The following is a 21,937-nucleotide window of genomic DNA, read 5'->3' as shown; positions in this document are numbered from 1 at the left end:
AAAGGCAACCCCCTGCCTGGATTATAAGGGAGCTAGATTGCTCTCTTACATAATCTGTGGGTTCACATGCAAATGCTATTCATTTTTCTTAAACTCTATGAATGAAAGATTAGAAAAAAATTTTTTTCCAGCTGGAAACATTTGAGCCCCACCTCATTGTTGTTTCCAGCATCTTTGTCCCTGGAGTGTTAAAGAGAGGGTTTTTATGGGAGTGTAAACACACATCGTTTTTTTTTTCCCCCTGGCTGGTAAATAGGCTGTCTTTTGTACAATTACAGAGTAACAATACCCAGTGTACCTGTCTGTTACAGAATTTGGCATTCTGTGACCCAAAGGGGAAGCCGCCTGCAGAGTTAGACAAAGATGACTCTATTGTGACAGGCTTTCTCTGTGAAATTAAAGGTGATAGGATAGGAAGTGGCTTTGAATAACGGTGGAGAAAAGCAAGAATATGACTGCCTATGTGGGCTTTCTGTTGTTGCAGAGTTCCTAGCAGCTTGTGAGACTAGACTGTCAAAGCACAAGTTAAACTTGAAGTGGCCCGTGGTGAATTTTTGAATGATAACTGGGGATTGAAACATAGTTGCACAATGCAGGTGCTAATAAATAGCTCACTGGGGTTCTGCTAAAACGTATATCAAGTATTTACATTGCTTCTCAGACTTTTTGACAAATAGAAAATAGTAACACAGATGATCACCTTTAATTAGAAGGTGATTCATCCAGATTTCTTAGAATTTGGCATGCTAGAGCCAGAAAGAACATTGGAAATCGGCTACTGATTGGCTCATTTAAAGGTGAATAACCTAAGACAGGATAATGAAGTCTTACCCGGGGTGAAGAGTGGAATCCAGAGATGTCTCTCAGTAGATTCTAGAACAAGGATGGCCACAGGGTGTTATGGCTTCGTGTTCTGGATCCGGTACAGAAAAGAACCAACAGGGAAGAATGTTGGATGATCACAACAGGGTACCTATTTGAATGTTAATTCCGTGAAGGCTGGGCCTTCTTTATCTCTCGATACTTAGTACCAAGCCAAATGACTGTCATTCAGTTAAAACTCAGAATAAAACAACAAACTGATGTGCATCTAGAAAAATGGATGTGGTAGCCATCTTCAGACATTTAACGGACTGTCGTAGGACAGACGAACAGGCAGGTAAGGGTTAATATGCAGTGTTTCAAGCACTACAATTTATTTGAATGCTCAAACCTGGAAAAAGAATAGCTTTTGATTCAGTACAAACAGGGTTTCTGCTTTTGGTTTTAATAATGGAGCTGCCCCAAAATCAAATCCATAAGAAGAATCCAAATAAAGTTTAACAGAAATTTTGTACAATAATGTTAAAGTCAGGTAATTTTTTTGGCCCAGGTAACATTAAACTCCTTTCAAGATGAAAACGTGATGAGTCTCTGATAAGCGCCCAAATATTTGGTTTGTTAGTACAGAGCTAAGGCGAGATTTCCGTATCCCGACTCCCGGTCTGGTGTGATGTCACAAAACCACACTATTTGGGGGAAATTGTCAAATTTGTTAAGATAGGAAAAGAAATAAGTCAAACACTTATAAAAGTACAGCGGTGAAGATAATTAACGATTAAGGTGTTGGGACAATCAAACTCTAGCTTTTAGTAATCACCCATCATTTAAAACTTCACATTAGTGTTTAATGTGTTGTCACGTGACTCAAAAATGTTTTAAAGAAAATTAGCATTAAATAAACAGGAAAACTTGACAATTATAGTAAGTCAATATTTTATAGTGAAGTTGCTTTAAAGTTAATTATATGATGAACTTAATTGTAGGCAGAATCTTAGATACGACAACCGAGGGTTTCCAGCCCCGTCGGTGGAACTGTGAATATAAAATATCACATACCTGATTATGTTAAACTACCTGGCAAAGGGGATTGTGCTGAAGCAATTAAGGCTACCACTCAGTTGGCTTGGGTTAATTAAAAGAGAGTTTATCCAAGTGAGCCTAATCTAATCACATGAGCCCTTTAAAAGCTGGATTTTCTCTGGCTGTCGGCAGAAGGGGAAGTCAGAGGAACTAAGAACGCTGTCTAAGAGCTAAAAGTGGTCCCTGGTAACTGGTCATCGAGAAAACAGGGACTTTGGTCCTAGAATGGCAAGCAGGTGGGTTTTCAGCCTCATATGCCCTTAGCAGAGAACACAGGCCAGCCCACAATTACTTCTGCCCTACAGACTCAGAGATCCAAAACGGGTCTTGAGTAAAGTTGCTCTTATGGGGCAAGGAGAAAACTAACACGAGAGATGAAAGGTAGTAACTATCCTTGATTACAGTGATAAGATTTAGGGTTCTGAAGACTGAGTCTGACTTGATTATCTCCAGAAACGGAAACAAAATTGGGTAAACACAACGAAAACCACCCTTGGACCTGTTAGGACTCCACCCGGTTTTCGAGCGAAATCTCAGTTTCGCACTGTCAGATTTTGGAGACGGACTTTAAGTGCTTTGATACTCGCTCGTACATGCCAGAGAAATCGCCTTGATATTCGTATCAGGACTTGTTGTAGGGTGTGTCTTTTCAACAATTCAGCAAAGAGTATGATGTTCTGATGTTCTCCTCCAAATAGAGGGGATGCTGCTACATTCCGAATTCATGGGATGTCATATCTAAAATGATAAGGCTGGCATGTCCGGCCGCAAATAAGACAGCAAGCTCAGAAGCCCCAGGCTACACACTTTTCCTTAAGAATGTGGCTTTCTTTATCAAAGTGGAAAGCAGTTCTGAAACCATGGACAGCGTTTCTCAGACCGTAGTGTATTTAAAGTGTATTTTCATGGAGAAAGCTGTTCTGGGAAGTCTTAAATAATTGCCCCAAACAGTGTCTGTGTTCTGCATATCCTTGTGACACGAGGGGAGGGACCAGGTTGAAAGGCTGGTATTAAATGTTTGTTTGTAAATATTATTCCTTAGTAAATTGTTAGCTAGCGTTATTTGCTTTAAGTGCACAAAAGGGATTCTGTTTCCCATATTAGTGTGATTTGGAAGCCAGATATTACTAGAAATTACTTACGTGCTCTGAACCCCCTCTGGTCCTGTTCAATAAATCACTTTGTCAGCTCAAACTCTTGGTGATTGATTAGAAAGAAGAATGCATCAAAATGATTCACTGAGAGGAGATGGTAATCTGACTATTTTACTGGGGTTATATATGATTCTGTTTATCATTTCCCCTTTTTCTCAGCAGAGAGACTAAAGAACTTTCTGTAGTTTTCTACCTTAAATAAAAACCATGACATTCTTTCCCTCGGTGATCTTATGGCCCAAACCTTAGGCTGGCAAGATACCATTTAAGTCATAATATAAGGAAGGCTGTGAGATGATGTATCCTAGAGCTGGTGTGGAGAAGCACGATCACTTTTCTGGCTAATGACATTGGCTTTTGCCCCAACAGCTCTGCCCCCAGTAAAGGTAATAACCACTGGCATGTTTTATTTCTTTTCTTAAATGATTAAGAAAAACGAAGTTAAAAAATAATGGAATGCTCCAGAAGGGAATATATAAAAATCCAGTGACTAATTGTTCACTTCCTCCAGAAATAGTATTCTGTCTACTAAGAATGGCCTTTAAATAGAAAAAAGGGGCTTAGATTTCTGTCACTCCATTTCATGTAAGAATACACATCAGTCACCTCGCATGGAAAATGTGGAAACTCTCTAGAGCTGTAAAATGAGAAACTATGGGCTGAATATGCAAATTGCCTTTCTAACAAGAGCAGTGCTTTTCTGTAAACCGATCTTTTTAAGAAAATTTAAGACAGCCATTTATTTCAGAGGGGCCCATTTGTTTTCTGTGACTCTCGTTTTTATCTGGATTTGCCAACATGTTTCCAAGCCCCTGTAGGAGAATGGAAAACAGTTTGGTTTTGCTTGCTCAGTTATTTATTTTATTGGTGTTTGCTTTCTTTAACTATGTGACTTTCTTTCTGGGCTATAAGTCTGTGATAATTAAAAAAAAAATTATAGGAGTCTGTGCAGTGCAGTGAGAAGTAGCAAATGTCCAGCAGACCTGCATTCAATACCAACGAGTTACCTAAGGCCTGGGTCACTGTGAGAAAGTGACTTAGCTGTACCCCCCCCCCACCCCCTGATCTCGGCCTTTTCATTTTAAAATGGCTGCAGCAAGTGTATGTTGTTACTGAGAAGTTTGAGTGAAATCATGCGTTAGCGCAATGTCATAGGTTATTGCCAGTACACGATGCAAATAATAAATTAGCATTTTAAGCCGGGCTTCTACATGCAGCGTCAGAAAGATACTCGAAATAATTGTTCAGGCCTATTAGGCCACTGACTCATGCAACCTGGAAACAGCAGGCTCTCAACTATCTGTCTTTCTTAAATTAGTCAAACGATTAATTCCTTCTTTCTGTGGGCATAGTGTTTGGTTTTTATAGCTTTGGAAGGACACTGGAGGGAAGGGTTACTTTACAAGACACTCCAAAGGATCTTTTCACCTCCCCTACTCAGTATTTCCTCCTATCGGTAACTATGCATATTTACGATTCTAATTGCAAATTCTTTTGAGGGCTAATAAACTCCGTTGGGTTGACCGTATGGTACTTGAAGATTAAAATATGTATTTGGTTTTTTGTTGCATTTAGCAAGTTTATTACCTTATAAGAAAAAATAACTAGATTTTATAGGTATTTATATTTTTATAGTGCTTTCAATTTGTTTCCTTTAGTCAGGATGGGGTGATGAAGTGCAGTGAAAAGAGCTGTAAAGCAAGGAGGAGGTATTTTATTCCTATTGAAGGTTCCCACGTTGATTTACTTCTATCCCTTGAGCAACTTTTTTGTCTCCTTCGCTCCAGCTTCATGGTCAAGGTCATCAGAAACACCCAACACCTTTTTATAAATCCACGTGGAAACTCATAAAACAAAGCAGTTAGGAAAACCCTGGAAGGTTTAACATTCCCAGGTATGCCTGGTTCAAGGAGACATTTTGGCGTTTCCTGGATGGCTTTCAGGAATGTAATAATTTGGTTGGGAAAAGTGAATCCTAGATGGGTTACTTGACTAATAGTTGACCTTCTGATAACATAAAGCACAACGCCACCTGGAAGGAGGAACATGCAAGGTTTTTTAGGACGTATATATTATGTTTGTAGTCACGGCAATTAAAGTTAACATCAAAGTGTCTGGAAATTTTAGATTAGCTCGAACTGTAATGTTACAGACTGCCTGTGTATGTGAAAACCTCACCGAGCAGAGCATAATACAACTCGAGTGCCTTCCAGTGTTTCTCAATTTTTGTCCATTTCTCCCTATTTCTCTGTTGTTCTTCCTCAAATTTATAGGAGTATTTCCGGACTTGGTACTCCCATTTTATGGTCAGTCAGTTCTCCCTAATGAGTCCGTAACAAACTGTCTTGTGGTTTTCTGACAGTTCAGAGTTATATTAAAAATACCTTGTTTGGGGAATTTTTGCATATGATTTCCTACTGCAAGTAATAAAAGGCCAATTATTCTGTATAATTATTAGTTACAGCCCTTAACACAGTCGGGTATACAGGGACGCAATCAAGAGTTGCTGGGTACTGAAATAAGTGAAGTCAATGACAAAATAGAACTTTCCAGTCAGTCAGTCAGTCATTCACAGGCACATCCACTCTGGAACTTCGATGGCGTGCCTCGTATATACAACACATGGTTCGACACTTTGTTTTTTTTTTTTTTAATTTTTTTTTCAACGTTTATTTATTTTTTTGGGACAGAGAGAGACAGAGCATGAACGGGGGAGGGGCAGAGAGAGAGGGAGACACAGAATCGGAAACAGGCTCCAGGCTCCGAGCCATCAGCCCAGAGCCCGACGCGGGGCTCGAACTCACGGACCGCGAGATCGTGACCTGGCTGAAGTCGGACGCTCAACCGACTGTGCCACCCAGGCGCCCCATGGTTCGACACTTTGAATACAAAAACGTACCTCTGCCCCAGCTTTTTGGGAGCACGTGGTTTAGTGACACTAAAGCTTCATAGAACCGGCAGCTAAAGCTTATAACACATTCAGAATAATATTTTATCATAGAGGATGTAGAGAATAATTCTACCGTGGCTGGAGAGTGGGGACACTTGAATATTCGGCACCGGTGTGTAAAGAAATATCGGGAAGAGGTTGGTAGGCAGAAAATAGGGATGGTCATTTTTGTGTAACTAATGTCATAGGCATGAAGGATGGCATTTTGTAAAGTAAGTGTGAAATAGACAGAAGAAGAATTTGCCCGTTCGTGATTTTTAAGCTTTTTTAAAAAAAAATTATAATTATTTGGAAGTCAGTTAAAGATTGTAGTAGGATTGTTAAATTTGTGTCTTAGAAATATAACTTTGGGGGCGCCTGGATGGCTCAGTAGGTTGAGCGTCTGACTTCGGCTGGGGTCATGATCTCGCGGTCTGTGAGTTCGAGCCCCGCGTCGGGCTCTGGGCTGATGGCTCAGAGCCTGGAGCCCGCTTCGGATTCTGTGTCTCCCTCTCTCTCTGCCCCGCCCCCGCTCATGCTCCGTCTCTCTCTCTCTCTCTCTCTGTTAAAAATAAATAAACATTAAAAAAAAAAAGAAATATAACTTTGACTGGGCCGGGCTGTGGGAATGAACTGGAAAGTAAGAACCTAGGACATATCCAGGGCCGGCAGGAGACTGCTGAAATATCATAGACCTGTCAGAGATGGAAAAGAACCATTCTGAAGGTGAAATTAATAAAGGTCAGTACCCCATTCAGTAAGAACATTGAGGACAAAAGATAAATTTCTTTTAATTTGAAACATTGAAACTTTTAAATTTAGGGCAGACATACTGAATCTGAGAAAGTTTTGTTTTATGGGATTCAGAGTTTATGAAGAAATGAGCAAAATGAATATAGAGATGGAAGCGATTGATTTGTAGGTGAACGCGTGTCTTTGGTTTACATCCATACCGCATTAATGACAGAAGGGTATAGAAGAGGAACTCTCCCATACATAGCCTTGCGTGTTAGAAAACACTTAGTCACTTAGTAAGTATTTGTGAGGATGCCTTCTGTATTTCAGAACTATTCCAGATATCCCTGTCACAAAGCACAGATTTTTTTTTTTTTTTCTTTATATCACTTCTTTTGCTGAGACATTACGTCCTGGTGTCATGGTTTCATTGACACATATTTTCAACACTGAGCCTCACTCTTTTGTTCACTGTTGTGTCCCCAGGGCCCTTAACAGTGTCTGGGACAAAGTCAAAGGCCAGGGTGTAGGTAATGCCAAACTGATGGCGTGCATGGACAGATGACTTCTTTTCAAACTTATCTGTAGCTAAATTAACTACTTGTGATTTTTTAATGTCCATCGTAACAGAGTCAAATAGTATCTGTTGATCATAAAACAGCATCATCGGCAGCAGCATTATATTGTGGAAGGGTCAGAGCCTTGGGAACTAGAGAGACCCCGTCTGATCTCCAGTTTATACCCGCGGAGCCTTAGTTTCATCATCTGAATAGGATGATAAAACTTTGTAGAGTAGTTGGGAGTATTTAAAAATAATCTACGGTGTAGGTTGCATGGGACATTGTTACCCATTAAATGTTAATTTAATTTTTATTTATGTGGACTTAACTAAATGGCTTTGGCTCTATGTTGTGGTGAGAATAATCATAGATTAGCGCCCTTTCTTTAAATTTTTTTTTAACATGCTCTACTTGAAAAAGGAAGCAATGTGGTTATGGGAAGGGATTTAAACAAAGTGAAATCAGAGACTATCTTTCGACACCATTTCTGTTTCCATTACTATTAATTCAAACAAGTTATTATCCTCCATGTATGTCCATGAAGAAAGGAAAATAACACTTGAAAAAAATATTAAGCACGGTTTGATGTTAGTTGTACATCTTTATTTCCTGCTATCCCCAGGAGAAAAATCCTAAGACTGAGTGTAATCAAGACTGTCTTGTGAGACTAGAGAGAGAGGCTGGTACTCACTGAACTACTTGCGTGTTTCGATCTGCGGAAATGACTGCGGCTTTGTTGTTACTTTACAGATCTACCTACGTTTCTTGGACTACGAGATGCAGAATTCCAATGAATGCAAAAGGAACTTTGTGGCCGTGTATGATGGGAGCAGTTCCGTGGGGGACCTCAAGGCTAAGTTCTGCAGCACCGTGGCCAATGACGTCATGCTCCGCACAGGTCTTGGGGTCATCCGCATGTGGGCCGATGAGGGCAGTCGAAACAGCAGATTTCAGATGCTGTTCACATCCTTCCAAGAACGTAAGATTCTCTGCACTTGACTGTCCTTCACATATGTCATATGATGCAAGTCTCGTAAGCCGCTAATGGTGTTTTGTCCATGCAGCGTGAGCACAGTGGGGTGCGTTGTAACAAGGTGTTAATAACACTGAGATTCCCTTTCCTTCATTCTGATCCAGCGATGGGAGAGAGTTACCTATTACATTCTGCTTCCTTATTTTAGCATATGCATGATAGCCTTGGTTAAGACAGTTCCCGCATCGACTGGGAAATGAGGATTTTGTTTGTCTCTGGTTTAGCTCTTACGAAGCGTCTGGAACTTCAGCAGCTTCTGATGAAGTTTGAGTTTAAGTCTTAAAAACCTGCATAAAAATATTTGGTAGGTTCTCTTTAGTAAGCTTCTCTTGCAATTCCATTTATTGCAAATAGGTCTGAGACGACTGAGTTCCCATTAAAGTAAGCAAAGAGAGAGAATTGCTTGGGAGGAGAGTAAATAGAAAAAGTTTCAGAAAATATTTAAAATGGCACCATGGGTGATATCCAGAGTTATGTGCAAACCGCAGCAATTTTAGAAAATTATGTTCTAACAAATAATGAGTCACATTAATAGATATATTTGGAATGTTCTTCAGAAACCCTGAATAATTCATGTTTAATAAATTTATACAAATGAAAAAAAAATAATCCTGAAAAATTCTGCTTTAGGAAATCAGCAGCCTGTATTTTGAAACTATATATTTATAAATAGAAAAAATAGTTTTGAAATCGCCAGAATTTCTCAGTGATTGGCACAGCATCCAATATTTTTTCAATTCATAAATATGAAATATATTAGACAATTCTTTCATGTAGTGAATAGGTTTGGCTTTAAATTCCTGTCTGATTACCCAGTTGGAGAATTCTGGGACCCTGGAAGTGGCAAACGTCTCAGTCTTTGTCAATCTTGATTCCACCGTGGAGTGCATTATCTTTCCTGGGATTACTGCAGATTGAAACAGCATGTTGCTATCGTGTCCTCATTTCAACAGTTGATCAAAATGTTAGAGGTAGTGCATTTTTATGTCAGCAAGATATTGGGCCAAAAAAAAAAAAATGTTGTCATTTTCTTGGTTAGAGTGGGAAGAAATTCAGACTCCAAGGTCAGCCCATTTGGTGTCCTTGCTGATGACCCCACTGTCACCAATAGGTTTTGCCTTTGGTGGGGGTGGGGGTTAAAGGTACTTATTTGATATTCTTATCAATCTTGGGTGATAATATGTTGAAAACTCGTATTTCATTTAAAAGATACACATAAGGAAGGGCTAGCTAATATGTTAGATAATATAATCAATTTTTTTAAAAGATCACAAAAATCTATTTTTATCAACACGATACCGTAAAATGCAATGGGGATAAAAATGAAAAAATACATCCTTAGGTTTCAAGTATCAACTAAAACAACAATAGTACAGAAGAGCCCTCCTCCTAGGACTTCCTAAAGTTTTATTTCATTCAAACACAGTATGAGCTAAAGCTTGTTTTTGTTTTTTTTTAACAATTGGCAAAAAATATCTTTTGCAGTATTAGCTTCTATGAAGGAAAGGTAGGTAAACAACTCAAAGAAGGTAGGCTCTTGGGGAGCCTCACTGGTCAAACTGTAGATTGCAGCACCTATTCTGTTCTGGGTATTGTTAATAAGGAGGATCATCCATGGGAAGTGGCTGGCCAGGATGCAGAAGCAACTAGAATCATGAGACAAAGTCAAAGGAAGAGCGGCATAGTTTGTCTGAGAGATTTTGTTGTTGTTTTGTTCTAAATGTGGTCACTACCTGAGACTTACGCTGGTGATATGGATTGATGTCTGGAAGGTGAGATTTGTTTGTTAAATTGTAGGGAAACGTTGGAGCGATACTTAGGAAAAACGTGTAGCTCACAGGATGTGTGGTATTCCCAAACTGAATGGATTCCCAGAGAGGGTACAGGCTCTGGCTAGGTGGCAGTCAGTCTGAAAATGGGTCCCCAGGTGGTGTGAATGGTGTAGGGGAATGTCTGAGTTTTGTAGGGAACAAACTGGTAAACTTCACTGATCCCGTTCAACTCTAACACTGATTGAGTTCCATGAGTCTTTAGGATCCTGCTGGTACCAGAAATGGTGCATTATGTCATACTGTGCAGATGCCATTGGAAGTATTTCTATTTGAGCTGAAAGAAAGAGTTTTCATGCAGGTATGTAAAGGATCTCCAGAAGTCCTTCAAGCGGCTGGACTTTTCGAAGTTGAATCCAGAAAAAACATGGCATCCGTCCTCCATAGGAGCAAAGCATCCCAATTTTTATGTTCCTGCACAGTGGATGGCTTATCACGGTCACGTCAGTGACAGGTGGTACAGTAGCATTCTCTGTGTTTAGCTCATAAAGTTTACAATAGCTTTGATTAGAACAAATTTATCGTCCATGTCATGTTTCCTCTGTAGCTTTTTGATATTTTGCATTGTATTTTTTTATTTTTGGCTGAAACTGGTTGGACTTCAACCATGACATGCCAAGGATCAAAGGCATTGTGTGATGACGTGTGTGGGTATGGACCAAACCTTTCTGTATCAGAGTCAAAGTATTCCAGATAAGAGATGAAAATTTCAAAAAAACAAGAAATGAACTTTGATCAGTGCTAATACTTCGGTGATGTTACTGAGTGGCTCAGGTCATTTTAAGGACTTTAATGAGGAAATAAAGGAACTCTATTTGTGGCGTTTGAAGTTCCCCAAATGGTATTGTTCTAGTCCATATTGGTGGCTAAGAAAGTATTTTGCATTACCTTTTTGTTTTCTTGATGATGATAGGTATAACACTTATATAGTATATATATCATATATATAAACATAGTTTATATGTAATATACTCTCTTATTTATATTATATAATCCATATGTAATATTAATAATATACATGCCTCTAATCTTACTCCATACACATCCACACACATATGGAGTGAAAACTATTGGTGTGAAATCAACGACCAGCTTTGTCTTACTCAAATAATAAGAAACCACTTTGACGTTTTTCTTGGTTCTTAGCATTTATTAGGCAGTATGCTCAGTGCAGCGTTGAGAAGTGCTTACAGCACATTCAACAATATTCTAATATATGTCAAAAGGTCTCATGTTGGGACCATACGATGTATTTTTTTGAGTAGAGTTGACACCCAATGTTCCATTAGTTTCAGGTGGACAACTTAGTGATTTGACAAGTTTGTCCATGATGCTATGCTCACCACAAGTGTAGGTCCCCTCTGCCCTACTACACCACTGTCACAATATCAATGACTCTGTTCCTTATGTTCTGCCTTTTAGTCCTGTGACTTACTCAAGTCCATAACTGAAAACCTGTATCTCCCCCCTTCTTCGCCCATTTTGTCCATCCCCCCAACCCATCCCCTCTGGCGACTATCCGTTCATTCTCGGTACGTATAGGTCTGATTCTGGTTTTTGTTTGTTATATTTTTAGATGTTAAAGGAGAGCTCAGGGACTGTCTCTTCTAATCCCAAACATTTTGTGAATTCAGACAGAATCAGAAAAGATCCAGGGAAGGTAACTGACTTTCCCTGCGCACCCAAAACTCCATGCTTAGTATTGAACAGTCCCGTGGCAAGGATCGAAGAGCTGATTCTGAAGCTCATAAGTTCTCTTGTGGATGACTTTGTCACTTGTAAGGAATGGACAGAGCTCCCATTTTCTAAAGATGATGAATGATAAAGATGACGATAACAACAGGGAACACTTCTACATCAGTCATATAGCTCAGGCATGTCAACACTGGTTTATGTGCTTTTCAACCTGAATCTTGATGCCTCTGTCCTATCCGCTGTGCCTTCTGTCTACATGTTGCACAAACATGCTATAATCCTACAGTACTCCACTTTCCTATGCCCTACAAGATTAGACTCAAGTAAAATTATAACCAGGGACTTCTGCTCTGGAACATACTAAGCTAGAGACTAATGGATGCTAAACTGGTGCTGATTTGTTACACATCAATGGGAAACTACTGCAGGTTTTGGTACTGAAACTGAGGTGTCGCCCTAACAAATATCTAAAATGTGGAAGCGGCATGGGATCAGGCAGTGGTCATAGGTTGGTAGAATTTTGAGGAGCATGCTAGAAAAGGCCTGCATTGCGTTAGATGGGCAGAATAAATCTGGACTCCGAGGGCTGCTGGGGAGGGCTGGGACGGAACTGGGGGAAGGAAATCTTTGTTTTGCCGTGGCGGAAAGCTCAGAGAAATTGTCCTGCAGGACCTGCTGAGGGACCAACACTGGCTACGTGACTAAGTAAATTACTGCAGAGAGTGTTGAAGGCATAGCCTGGCATCTCTTGCTGCTTGCAGTAGCTTGTGAGAGGGAAGAAGCAAATCGAGGGGAGAACCCATGAGCAAAAAGCAATCAGGACCCGAAGGTTTTGAAAACTGCCAGCCTCTCCAGGTGGCAGAGATGTTAAAAGTCAGAAGTGACTGCCAAACGCATGGCAGGGGATGAGGCTGAATGTGTGACCGTATAGCCTCTGCTAAATCGCCAGAGACAGCAGAAGAGCACAGTGTCGGTAACAGAAGGGCCCTTTCCGGAGGTTGGAGGTGTGCCTCACAGATCTTCCAGACTGGAGGGCATCCAGGAGGACTAGGGCGCTGACCCTCAGCCACCTCAGCAGGACCCATGGGGAGAGACAGGATTGCATCAGAGACTTTGGGTGAGCATCTGTCTGAGAGCAAAACCCAGTGAATTTCAAGCCAGGGCCACGGGCTTCTTGAGAAGACCCCTTCAGCAGAAACTCTTTTGGTTTGGGCTGAAAGAGGCAGAGTACCGATGAAGAGACATCGTCAGAACCCCCAAGTTCTTGTGGCATGGAGCCATCAGATAAAAGTGCCCAACTGCAAACGTATGTCACCATTCATAGAAAGGAAGAGTGACAGCACAGCACCACGAGCCTGGAGGGTGAGGCTCATAGAGACAGAGGGTTTTTCCTAGAAATGGAAACACAGTACCAAGAAATCCAGCATTTACCCTGCTGGACTTCAAAACTGTTATGGATCAGAGACTCCCGTTTACTCTCCATTCTCCCTATTTCCAACCAGACTCTCTATACCCATGATGCTGTGCCTCTCCCACCATTGTGTGATGGAGTGTTGGGACAGGTGATTTGTCTCTTTGGTTCTGGGGTTTAATGGTGGGGGGGAAATGGTCTCTTGGGGCTACGGTCTAGACTCCTATAAGGGCTGAACCCAGGAGCCTCTTCTGTACCACATTTAGATGGCTTAGGTGTGAGGTTTGGGACTTTGAGTCAGTGCTGTAGTGCGGTGATACTCACGGGAGCCGTGAGAAAGGGAGAATCTATTTTGCATCCATGACAAGAGTGAGGCACTGGGAGCCAACGAGTGCGCAGTGATAGGCAGTGATGACCCCAACATTTCCACCTTTTGGTGTATAGAGCTTATACATACCTCTCCGCTGAGTGCAGGAAGAATCTGAACATCATAGAATGTCACTCCGTGATCATGTTACATGTCGTGGCAAAAGGGATTTTGCATGAGTAGTTACGGTCCCTAATCAGTTGACTCTGAATTAATCAAAAGGGAAACTGTCCTGGTGGGGCTGAGTATACACAAAAAATACTGGTAATAGTCTTTAAGCCCTTTTAAAAGAAGGTATAAAAGGCATGAATGCAAGAAGTCAGAGGCATTCTAACCTGTAGCAAATACTCCTGCTGGCATTTATGGAGCACACTGCTGTCACTGACTTTGAGTCTGGAGTTCTCTCTTGTGCAGCAAAAGAGTGGATACAGAATTGAATATGAGACAGGCTAATGTCGGGGAGGAGACAAGAGTCCTGAGCAAGGGTCCTGTTTCTGTTTTGTTAGGATCAGAAGGCTTACATATGTGACGTACATGCAGAAAGAGACAATACAACAGTGATCATTAACTCGTGTGTGAGAGAAAAGGGGTTTTGATGGTATGTGGTGTTAGGGGTCAGGGTCAAGACAACGTCCTGGTGGTGAGAAGACGGCCATTTACTGCGGGCACCGGGCACCGTGTCTATTTTAACTTTTCTAGGGGCTTAGACAGATAGAGGGTGCCACCTCACTAACACGGCACTTTTTCTCACTAATTCGCCCTGGGCACTTTCGCCCTGTAGCTGCTTTCCCCTCTATGCTTTGTTTTATTTCACGATTAATCCTGGGCTCTTTTGCCCTGGTGCAGCGACTTTTCGACTCTACCTGTGCTCGGACACTTTCATCCTGTGGCGACTCTCCCCCCTAAGCTTTGTTAACCCATTGGTGCAAGCTCAGAGAATTCTTAAACTTATTCCCCACACATTGCCACGTTGTAGAGAGACCATGTGGCAGAGCATGGGGGTAGGCTTTGGGAGCCGAGAATGTTGCCCATCTGAGAGCCAGGGAGAAAGGGGTAGCCTCAGTCCAGTGACCCAAGAGACTGAGTGCTCCCAGTGACCTGAATGTAAGGCGGTAAGGTTGTAGTAATTTGTTACTTCGCAATAGAAAACCAAAACACATTCCTGTTGTAACAATATGCACTTTTGAAGGCCATAGATAATCCAGATGTCAATCTGTATATGTCACTTACATATATTAACTGATACGTTATGATTTATTAACTGGTTCCGTGCTTTTTCTAGATTTGGTAGTTGAGGAGATGCGGCAAGGTAGAATTGTAGGAAAGATAAAAAACAATCACTCTAACATCAGCTTGACCCTAAAAGTAGAGTGACCACTGTGTTATTAACCTAGGCATCAGTGTTTTCATTTTGATACTTACTCATAATCCCTCCATTCGCCATTTTGTTCCTTCATCTAATGCGTAAGCACCCAACCGCTGATGGCCCAGAGATGAATGGGACGTTCGGTCCTCTTATGGTGCTACCGCACTCATTCAAACTGAATTCCAGCGTGTGACTCACTCCAGAACATGTTCATTTACATCTGGTACTCTGCTCCACCCCGTCACCACGTACTTCCTCATTGACTTTAGTAAACTATCCACTGAAACACTGTACTTTAAAAAGCCTTACTCTTTTCTCATAGGGTCTTTGTTTCCTCTCTGTCCAGGATTTGTTTATATTAGTAGGATCTTTGCTCTTTGGCCACAGTGAGCGGTTATTATTTCACCGTTTAGTTTTATTATTGTTTCTTGTCTGGAGCATATTTTGGCATGCCGTCTGTCTCTTGTGTCCACAATTTACATTCTGTCCGCCGGAGTGCACGTGCCCAGCTTTGCAAGATACAAAGTAAAATTGTTCTGTGACCTCAATAAACTAAATTTGGTGGATCCTAAGGGTGAAAAGTTGCAGAGATGTTTGATTAGAAGCGTCCAAGTGCACTGAGCTCAGGAGCTCTCTGAGAATACACACCAAACCATATTGATGATCATCAACTCACAACAATAATGTTTCATTTGCTCTCTAGAAAAAGCAAGCCCCAACACAGTTACAAGTTTGGGGTAAATGACAACATCCAAAGGCATGTTGTTTTCCTGCATTTCACCCAGGCGAGAAAGTGACCTTCATTAGAGGAAGCCATGCTGCTGATTGTAAACTGATGTTTTAACGTAGAGATCTCCATGCCTCACTGTTAAGAGTTGGTGCATTTTGAAACACTGAAGACTACTTTGTTAATACAGGAAATATTTACTTATATCTGTCATACAGCTGCATAAATACCAGATGGCATATATAGAAATATCAGTACGACGCAGAATATGCTGGCAAAATTGCTGCACATGTGTCCTATTTCGGCACCTGTTTCTAAAGTAGACATAAAACACTGTGTGGCTAGGGGATGTATCATATATATAAGCATCAAAAGTAAGATAGGCGTTAATATAAAAACATAATTAAAATAAAAAAGGAAAAGCTGAATTGAATAATTGGCAACATAAACAGCAGGGTAAATATTCTTAACTATGAAGAATAAAGATTGGAGTGCCCAGGTGGCTCAGTCAGCGGGGTGTCCAATTTCGGCTCGGGTCACGATCTCACATTTCGTGAGTTCAAGCCCCGCGTCGGGCTCTGTGCTGACAGCTCAGAGCCTGGAGCCTGCTCCGGATTCTGTGTCTCCCTCTCTCTGTGTGTCCCTCCCCTGCTTGTGCACTCTCTCTCTTTCTCTCTCTCAAAAATGAATAAAACAAAAAAATTTTAAAGAAGCATAAAGATTGTATAAGACAATTAGAGAAAGTTATATAAGCCAATGAGAAGAAAATGGGGCAAATAAAGTGAAAAATTAATTCATAGAGAAGCAGAAATGGCCTGTTGGTATAGGAAACATACACCGGTCTGTGTTAGTAAACAAAGAGATGCAAATTCCAGTAGGAATCAGGCCTGTTTTTATCTATTCAGTTGTTTAAAAATATTGGGGTGCCTGGGTGGCGCAGTCGGTTAAGCGTCCGACTTCAGCCAGGTCACGATCTCGCGGTCCGTGAGTTTGAGCCCCGCGTCGGGCTCTGGGCTGATGGCTCAGAGCCTGGAGCCTGTTTCTGATTCTGTGTCTCCCTCTCTCTCTGCCCCTCCCCCGTTCATGCTCTGTCTCTCTCTGTCCCAAAAATAAATAAACGTTGAAAAAAAAATTAAAAAAAAAATATAGCAATAATAAAATACCCAGTTTTGTAGATTGTGTGAGAACGAGAATATATGCATGCTTTCTTCTGTTGATCTGAAACTTAATCTAAAAATATATGTATATATTAGTGATAAGTATGTTTAAAAGCATTCAACCAATGAAAATTAAGTGGCTTGGTTAAATGCTTCTTGGAACCTGTATATATTCTTTGAACTCTTTAGACGCTGTGTTAGAATGATACAGACATTGAGCTATGTGAAAAAAATAAAATTCTCAAAGCAAATATCAAACAAAACACGCATAAAAGTATATCGTAAGTTTATGTGATAAATATTTAATATAGAGTGTCTGCTGTATATGTAATGCATGTGTGTAGAAGGCAATTCATTTAAGGTAGCAATAGTGATTAATTTTAGGTGTCGAGGTTTTTTGATCCTCAGTGTTTTATGATTTTTCTACAATGAACAGTTATTGTTTTGGTAAACCTTTTTTAAAAGCAATAAATATAACTTTGATATGACTTTCTAAAGAAATGTATTAAATCCAAGAAAACAAGAATATAGATGTTCTTTTCTATGTTGGGAAAATCAAGACACATCTATGATGTCAGGAAATGGTAACTAATCAATAGGGTTTTCTGGAAGGTGGTAATTATACCAACAGGTGAGGACAGGTCACTATCTAATGACTTGTTCTTTCAGACTAAATAATCACCATGGTTTACACTAGAATTTCTCCACTTTTTACCCTCAAGACACTCACCTGATGGCTTGTTTATGACATGACAGATGTTGATGGCTAAGCCTATGTTTTTCTAATGTCCTTGGAGCACTAGAGGTGACATCAGTCCTTCCTCCTCTGGGTGCCATGAGTGAATCTTTGAGTTTGCTCTAATTTTAAATGATGTCAGTAGTTAGAAAATGTTGCTCTTGACCATTTCATAGCGAATCGTGACTTATGACTTGCAGGGTGTTCTAGTCAAAAGCCATTGGCTACTCATGTCAGAGATCTCACTCTTTTCCCAGTTCGGCCTTTTCCGCCCCTGTTGTGGTGTTGTGTGGCCATAGTTACATCTACAGGGGCTGGTGGATCGTGTTCTGATTCCTCCGAGAAATTAGCTACTGGTCTAAATAGGGACATTGGCTTCATTCCTATTGCTGTTCCAACAGCACATTTAGTGCTTAAATCAACAAAAATGTATTATTTGAAATAGATGTCACTGGGTTGAAACCATGGTGTCAACAGGGCCACTGTCTTGAGAGGCCGTAGTGAAGCATGCATTCCCTCACCTGTCCCAGTTTCTAGAGCTGTGCTCTTCCCATTGAGTGGGTTATATAGCTCCTTCTCCTTCAAAGCCAGCAAGGTCACCTTTTGTCTTTCTTGGATTCCTTGTTATATATCACATTCTGTCCCTTGGAGCTCGTCCTTTCCTCTGTAAAGATGCCTGTGATTACATTGGCCCCTCCTGGATAATCCAGAATAATCTCCACATTTTGAAGCCCATAATCACATCTGCAAAGTCTCTTTTGCATATCAAGTAACGTTCACAAATTCGGGGCATTAGGATGTGGGCATCTTTGGGAGCTATTATTCAGCTTACCACAGTAGGTTTGCTGTTCTTATTCTGTTTTTATTTGTTTGTTTTTATTAAATTGATAAACTCTTCACCTAAAATTATGAAAAATATAGTTTATTGGACTCGAAGACCAAAGGTACACAATGCCAAATGGTAATGGTGTCTCTAAATACATGTCCCTTTCATGCCCTACTACTAAATATGTATTCTTCTATATAATGAAATTATTTAAAAGTTGAATGTTTTTATTACTACAGAAAAAGTACAAGAAGAGAATGTATCATAAATATATAAATATATAATTTTGGCATGCATGTATGTGTTTTGAATTCTAAAATTAATGTTAAGCATTTTTCAAAACAAAATTACAGATCATTTCAAAAAAGTGTTTTGGGCACCTGGGTGGCTCAGTTGGTTACACTTCCGACTTCAGCTCAGGTCGTGATCTCTCAATCCATGGCTTTGAGCCCTGCATCGGGCTCCGTGCTGATGGCTCAGGGCCTGGAGCCTGCTTCGGATGCTGTGTCTCCCTGTCTTTCTGTCCTTCCCTTGCTCTCTCTCTCTCTCTCTCTCTCTCTCTCAAAATAAACATTAAAAGAATTTTTAAAGTGTTTTAATTGATAAAAAAAATCAAAATAGTATGAAAATATATGAAAGAGTACCCATTTGGTGACAGTCAGTTAATTCCTCTCCTTTCTTATCTATAACACCTTGACTTTAAGCCTCAGTTTCTTTTCCAGAAAATGAAAGAGAGGTTATAGAGTAGCTGTGAGTTTTAAATATATGTGTTCAAAACAGAGCTAATGGTAAATGGTTGGTGATAACTATTGTGTCCATTAATGGGATACCAACATACTGAAACCTTTATAGTCAGGAGTTTCTTACTTTCAATATAATGAGAATTTTGAGCAAGGGATAATGATATAAAATTGTATAGTCTGCCAAGGACCTACCCTTCCTTCCTCTTAAGCATGCGATGGAGTCCAGTTGTATCATAAAGAGGATAACGATCAGAAATATTTTAATATTGGAAGTAATACTTGGCTCAAATTCCTTTTTTTAAAGTATGTCTATAGATTTATAGGCTGGTGGAATAATTAAAATTTAAAATAAATTTTCTTGAATGATTTTTTAGACCAAAATATTTGTCTTCCTTTAAATAATGTTGATTTCCATGTGTATGTGTTGAATTACTTAGAAAATATTTGCAGAATTTTCAACGAACTTTTTATTTATTTTTTTGAGAGAGAGAGGAGGCAGTGCAGAGGGAGAATAAGAATCCCGAGCAGGCTCCACACCCAACACAGCCCGAGGTGGGGCTTCACCTCATGACCGCGAGATTGTGACCTGAGCTGAAATCAAGAGTGGGACGCTTAGCCAACTGAGCCACCCAGGCACCCCCCCCCATCAAAATGTTTTGATCAGTGTTGTCTTGGTGAGGTTGTCAGTCTGCCAGAGATGTTGTGGACAAGAATAAAGGCAGCAAATTCCTTGTAGTTTTTGGCAGGATCCTTGGGGATAACATGTATTGATCTCTTTGATTCTCAGTTTACAGCTGTTGTAGTTTATGTGTATCACTGGAAGTAGGTTGTGGGTACTTGTTGTATGGAGACAGAAAATGATTATTCTGACTTGTTAGCCTTTGAACTAGGAGGATCACAAAGTTGAGGCTATGATGGTCCATTCATTTTCTCCACCCTAATCTTTATTTCCCTCAGTTCCCGCTTTGGGGACTTGGCACTTACAACAATGAAACCAAATCTAGTGACTTTAACGGAACAGCATGTCTCAACCAGCTAACTGTTATAGACATGTACACCAGTCATGAAAACAAACCCTGAGATCCATGTCTGAGTACTGGTAATAATCAGACTACAGACCCCAAGGAAATGGAATATCCCCCTTATGCTAATTGTAGAGCTATCTAATTAGGGACGATGAATAAATCATCATGTAGCTGACCCAAGGCAGACATAATTATAGTATACAAATATATGTTCATCCTTGGGATCAAATAGAATGGATAAGATCACGATGTGTCTCATGTCCTATGTGAGGAAAGAAATGATCTCTATCTGTGGAATATAATTTTCTCATGAAGATGCTTTTTCTTTTTTTAATATGCTGTCTTTTTGGGACAGTAGCAATATGCAATTCTAGCAGAAAGATTGGGGGAATCTAATAAATGTGAGTGGGATTAAATTGAAATTTGTGAATAGATTTTCTTGTATTTAAAAAAGAGATTAAAATTCATCTTAATAATTCGAGATCTTTTGACAGATAACTAAGTCACATTGGAACATAGAGTTTTGGAGGCAGATATTGATCTTTCAAAAAAAATATATGAAGATGATAAAGGAGATGAAGAGAAGAGGCACAAATCTATTTCTGGCCTGAAATCTGGTCAGCATTTTTCAAATAAAATGTCATTTTCTCTAATTGCATAGCCTGAAGACCATTTTAAGTTTAAAATACGGTGGCAGGGGAAATTTTTCCATTTATTTGGGGAAAAACAAAACATTTGTTTTGGGGACAATTCAGATGGCCAAATATATTTATTTTTTTACATTATATTTTTCTGGAATTAGAATATCTTGATTCAAATGTAACAAGCTAGACACTTTTCAATCCAGTTTTTGAAGGCTTTGAATTCCTACTCAGATGCTTACTCATAATTGATATCTCTGACGTGTTAGCTATTTTCTTCCATTAAATTCATTAAAAAAGTTTAGTTATTTCTTAGAAATTGAAATCTGGCCATTTGCAGCAACGTGGATGGAACTGGAGGGTATTATGCTAAGTGAAATAAGTCAGGCAGAGAAAGACAGATACCATATGTTTTCACTCATATGTGGATCTTGAGAAACTTAACAGAAGACCAGGGGGGAAAGGAAGTGGGAAAAAAAAATGTTACAGAGAGAAAGGGAGGCAAACCATAAAAGACTCTTAAGTACTGAGAACAAACTGAGGGTTGGTGGTGGGTGGGGGAGAGGAGAAAGTGGGTGATGTGCATTGAGGAGGGCACTTGTGGGGATGAGCACTGGGTGTCGTATGGAAATCAATGTGACAATAAATTGCATTAAAAAATAAAAAAATGAAATGAAAAAATAGAAACTTCTTAAAACCTCAAAAAATAAAATAAAATCGTTGTCAGAATAGAATGGCAAGATGGCACTCCATGTCTATCTTACTGTTGAAAAAGTTTTGTTCTGATATCTGTCAGTTGGTAGGTATTTATTAAGCACCTCCAAAATGGCATGTGTTTGTTATTCAAAGCCCAAGTTATACAGCAGTGAGCAAGACAACTCCTTTGCCTTACATTTTTATAAGAGGAGACAAATGATGTACAGAGAAGTGAATTTAAGAAGATAAATTAAAGTTCTAATAAGTATTTGGAAAAACAACAAATTAGACGAACATGATGGAGAAGGGTGTGGATCTCAGTGCGCCATGGTTATGGTGGGTGACATTGGAGTTCAAGAGGTAGCTGAGTTGAGATGTTGGATTAGCACAAGGGGTATTGAGGAG

The 21,937-nt window shown here is 40.0% G+C and overlaps 1 protein-coding gene across 7 annotated transcripts in view; it reads left to right on the top strand.

The window, feature by feature from the left end:
- Positions 1 to 21,937, top strand: part of NETO1 (neuropilin and tolloid like 1) — a 130,154-nt gene that overhangs the window by 70,581 nt on the left and 37,636 nt on the right. For all 7 annotated transcript variants that reach the window (XR_015242648.1, XR_015242647.1, XM_086683221.1 and 4 more), the window contains exon 7: positions 8,031 to 8,259. Coding sequence is in view for 5 of the 7 variants with exons in the window: in XM_086683221.1 (XP_086539347.1) it covers positions 8,031 to 8,259 (229 nt within the window). In the remaining 2 variants the exon portion in view is untranslated. The remainder of the gene's footprint in view (positions 1 to 8,030; positions 8,260 to 21,937) is intronic.

This window comes from Puma concolor, chromosome D3 (assembly GCF_028749965.1).
Source record: "Puma concolor isolate L17-30 chromosome D3, mPumCon1.1.hap2, whole genome shotgun sequence".
NCBI lineage: Eukaryota > Metazoa > Chordata > Mammalia > Carnivora > Felidae > Puma > Puma concolor.
Note: the sequence above shows the minus strand (reverse complement) of the source record. Positions and strands in the feature narration are given on the sequence as shown.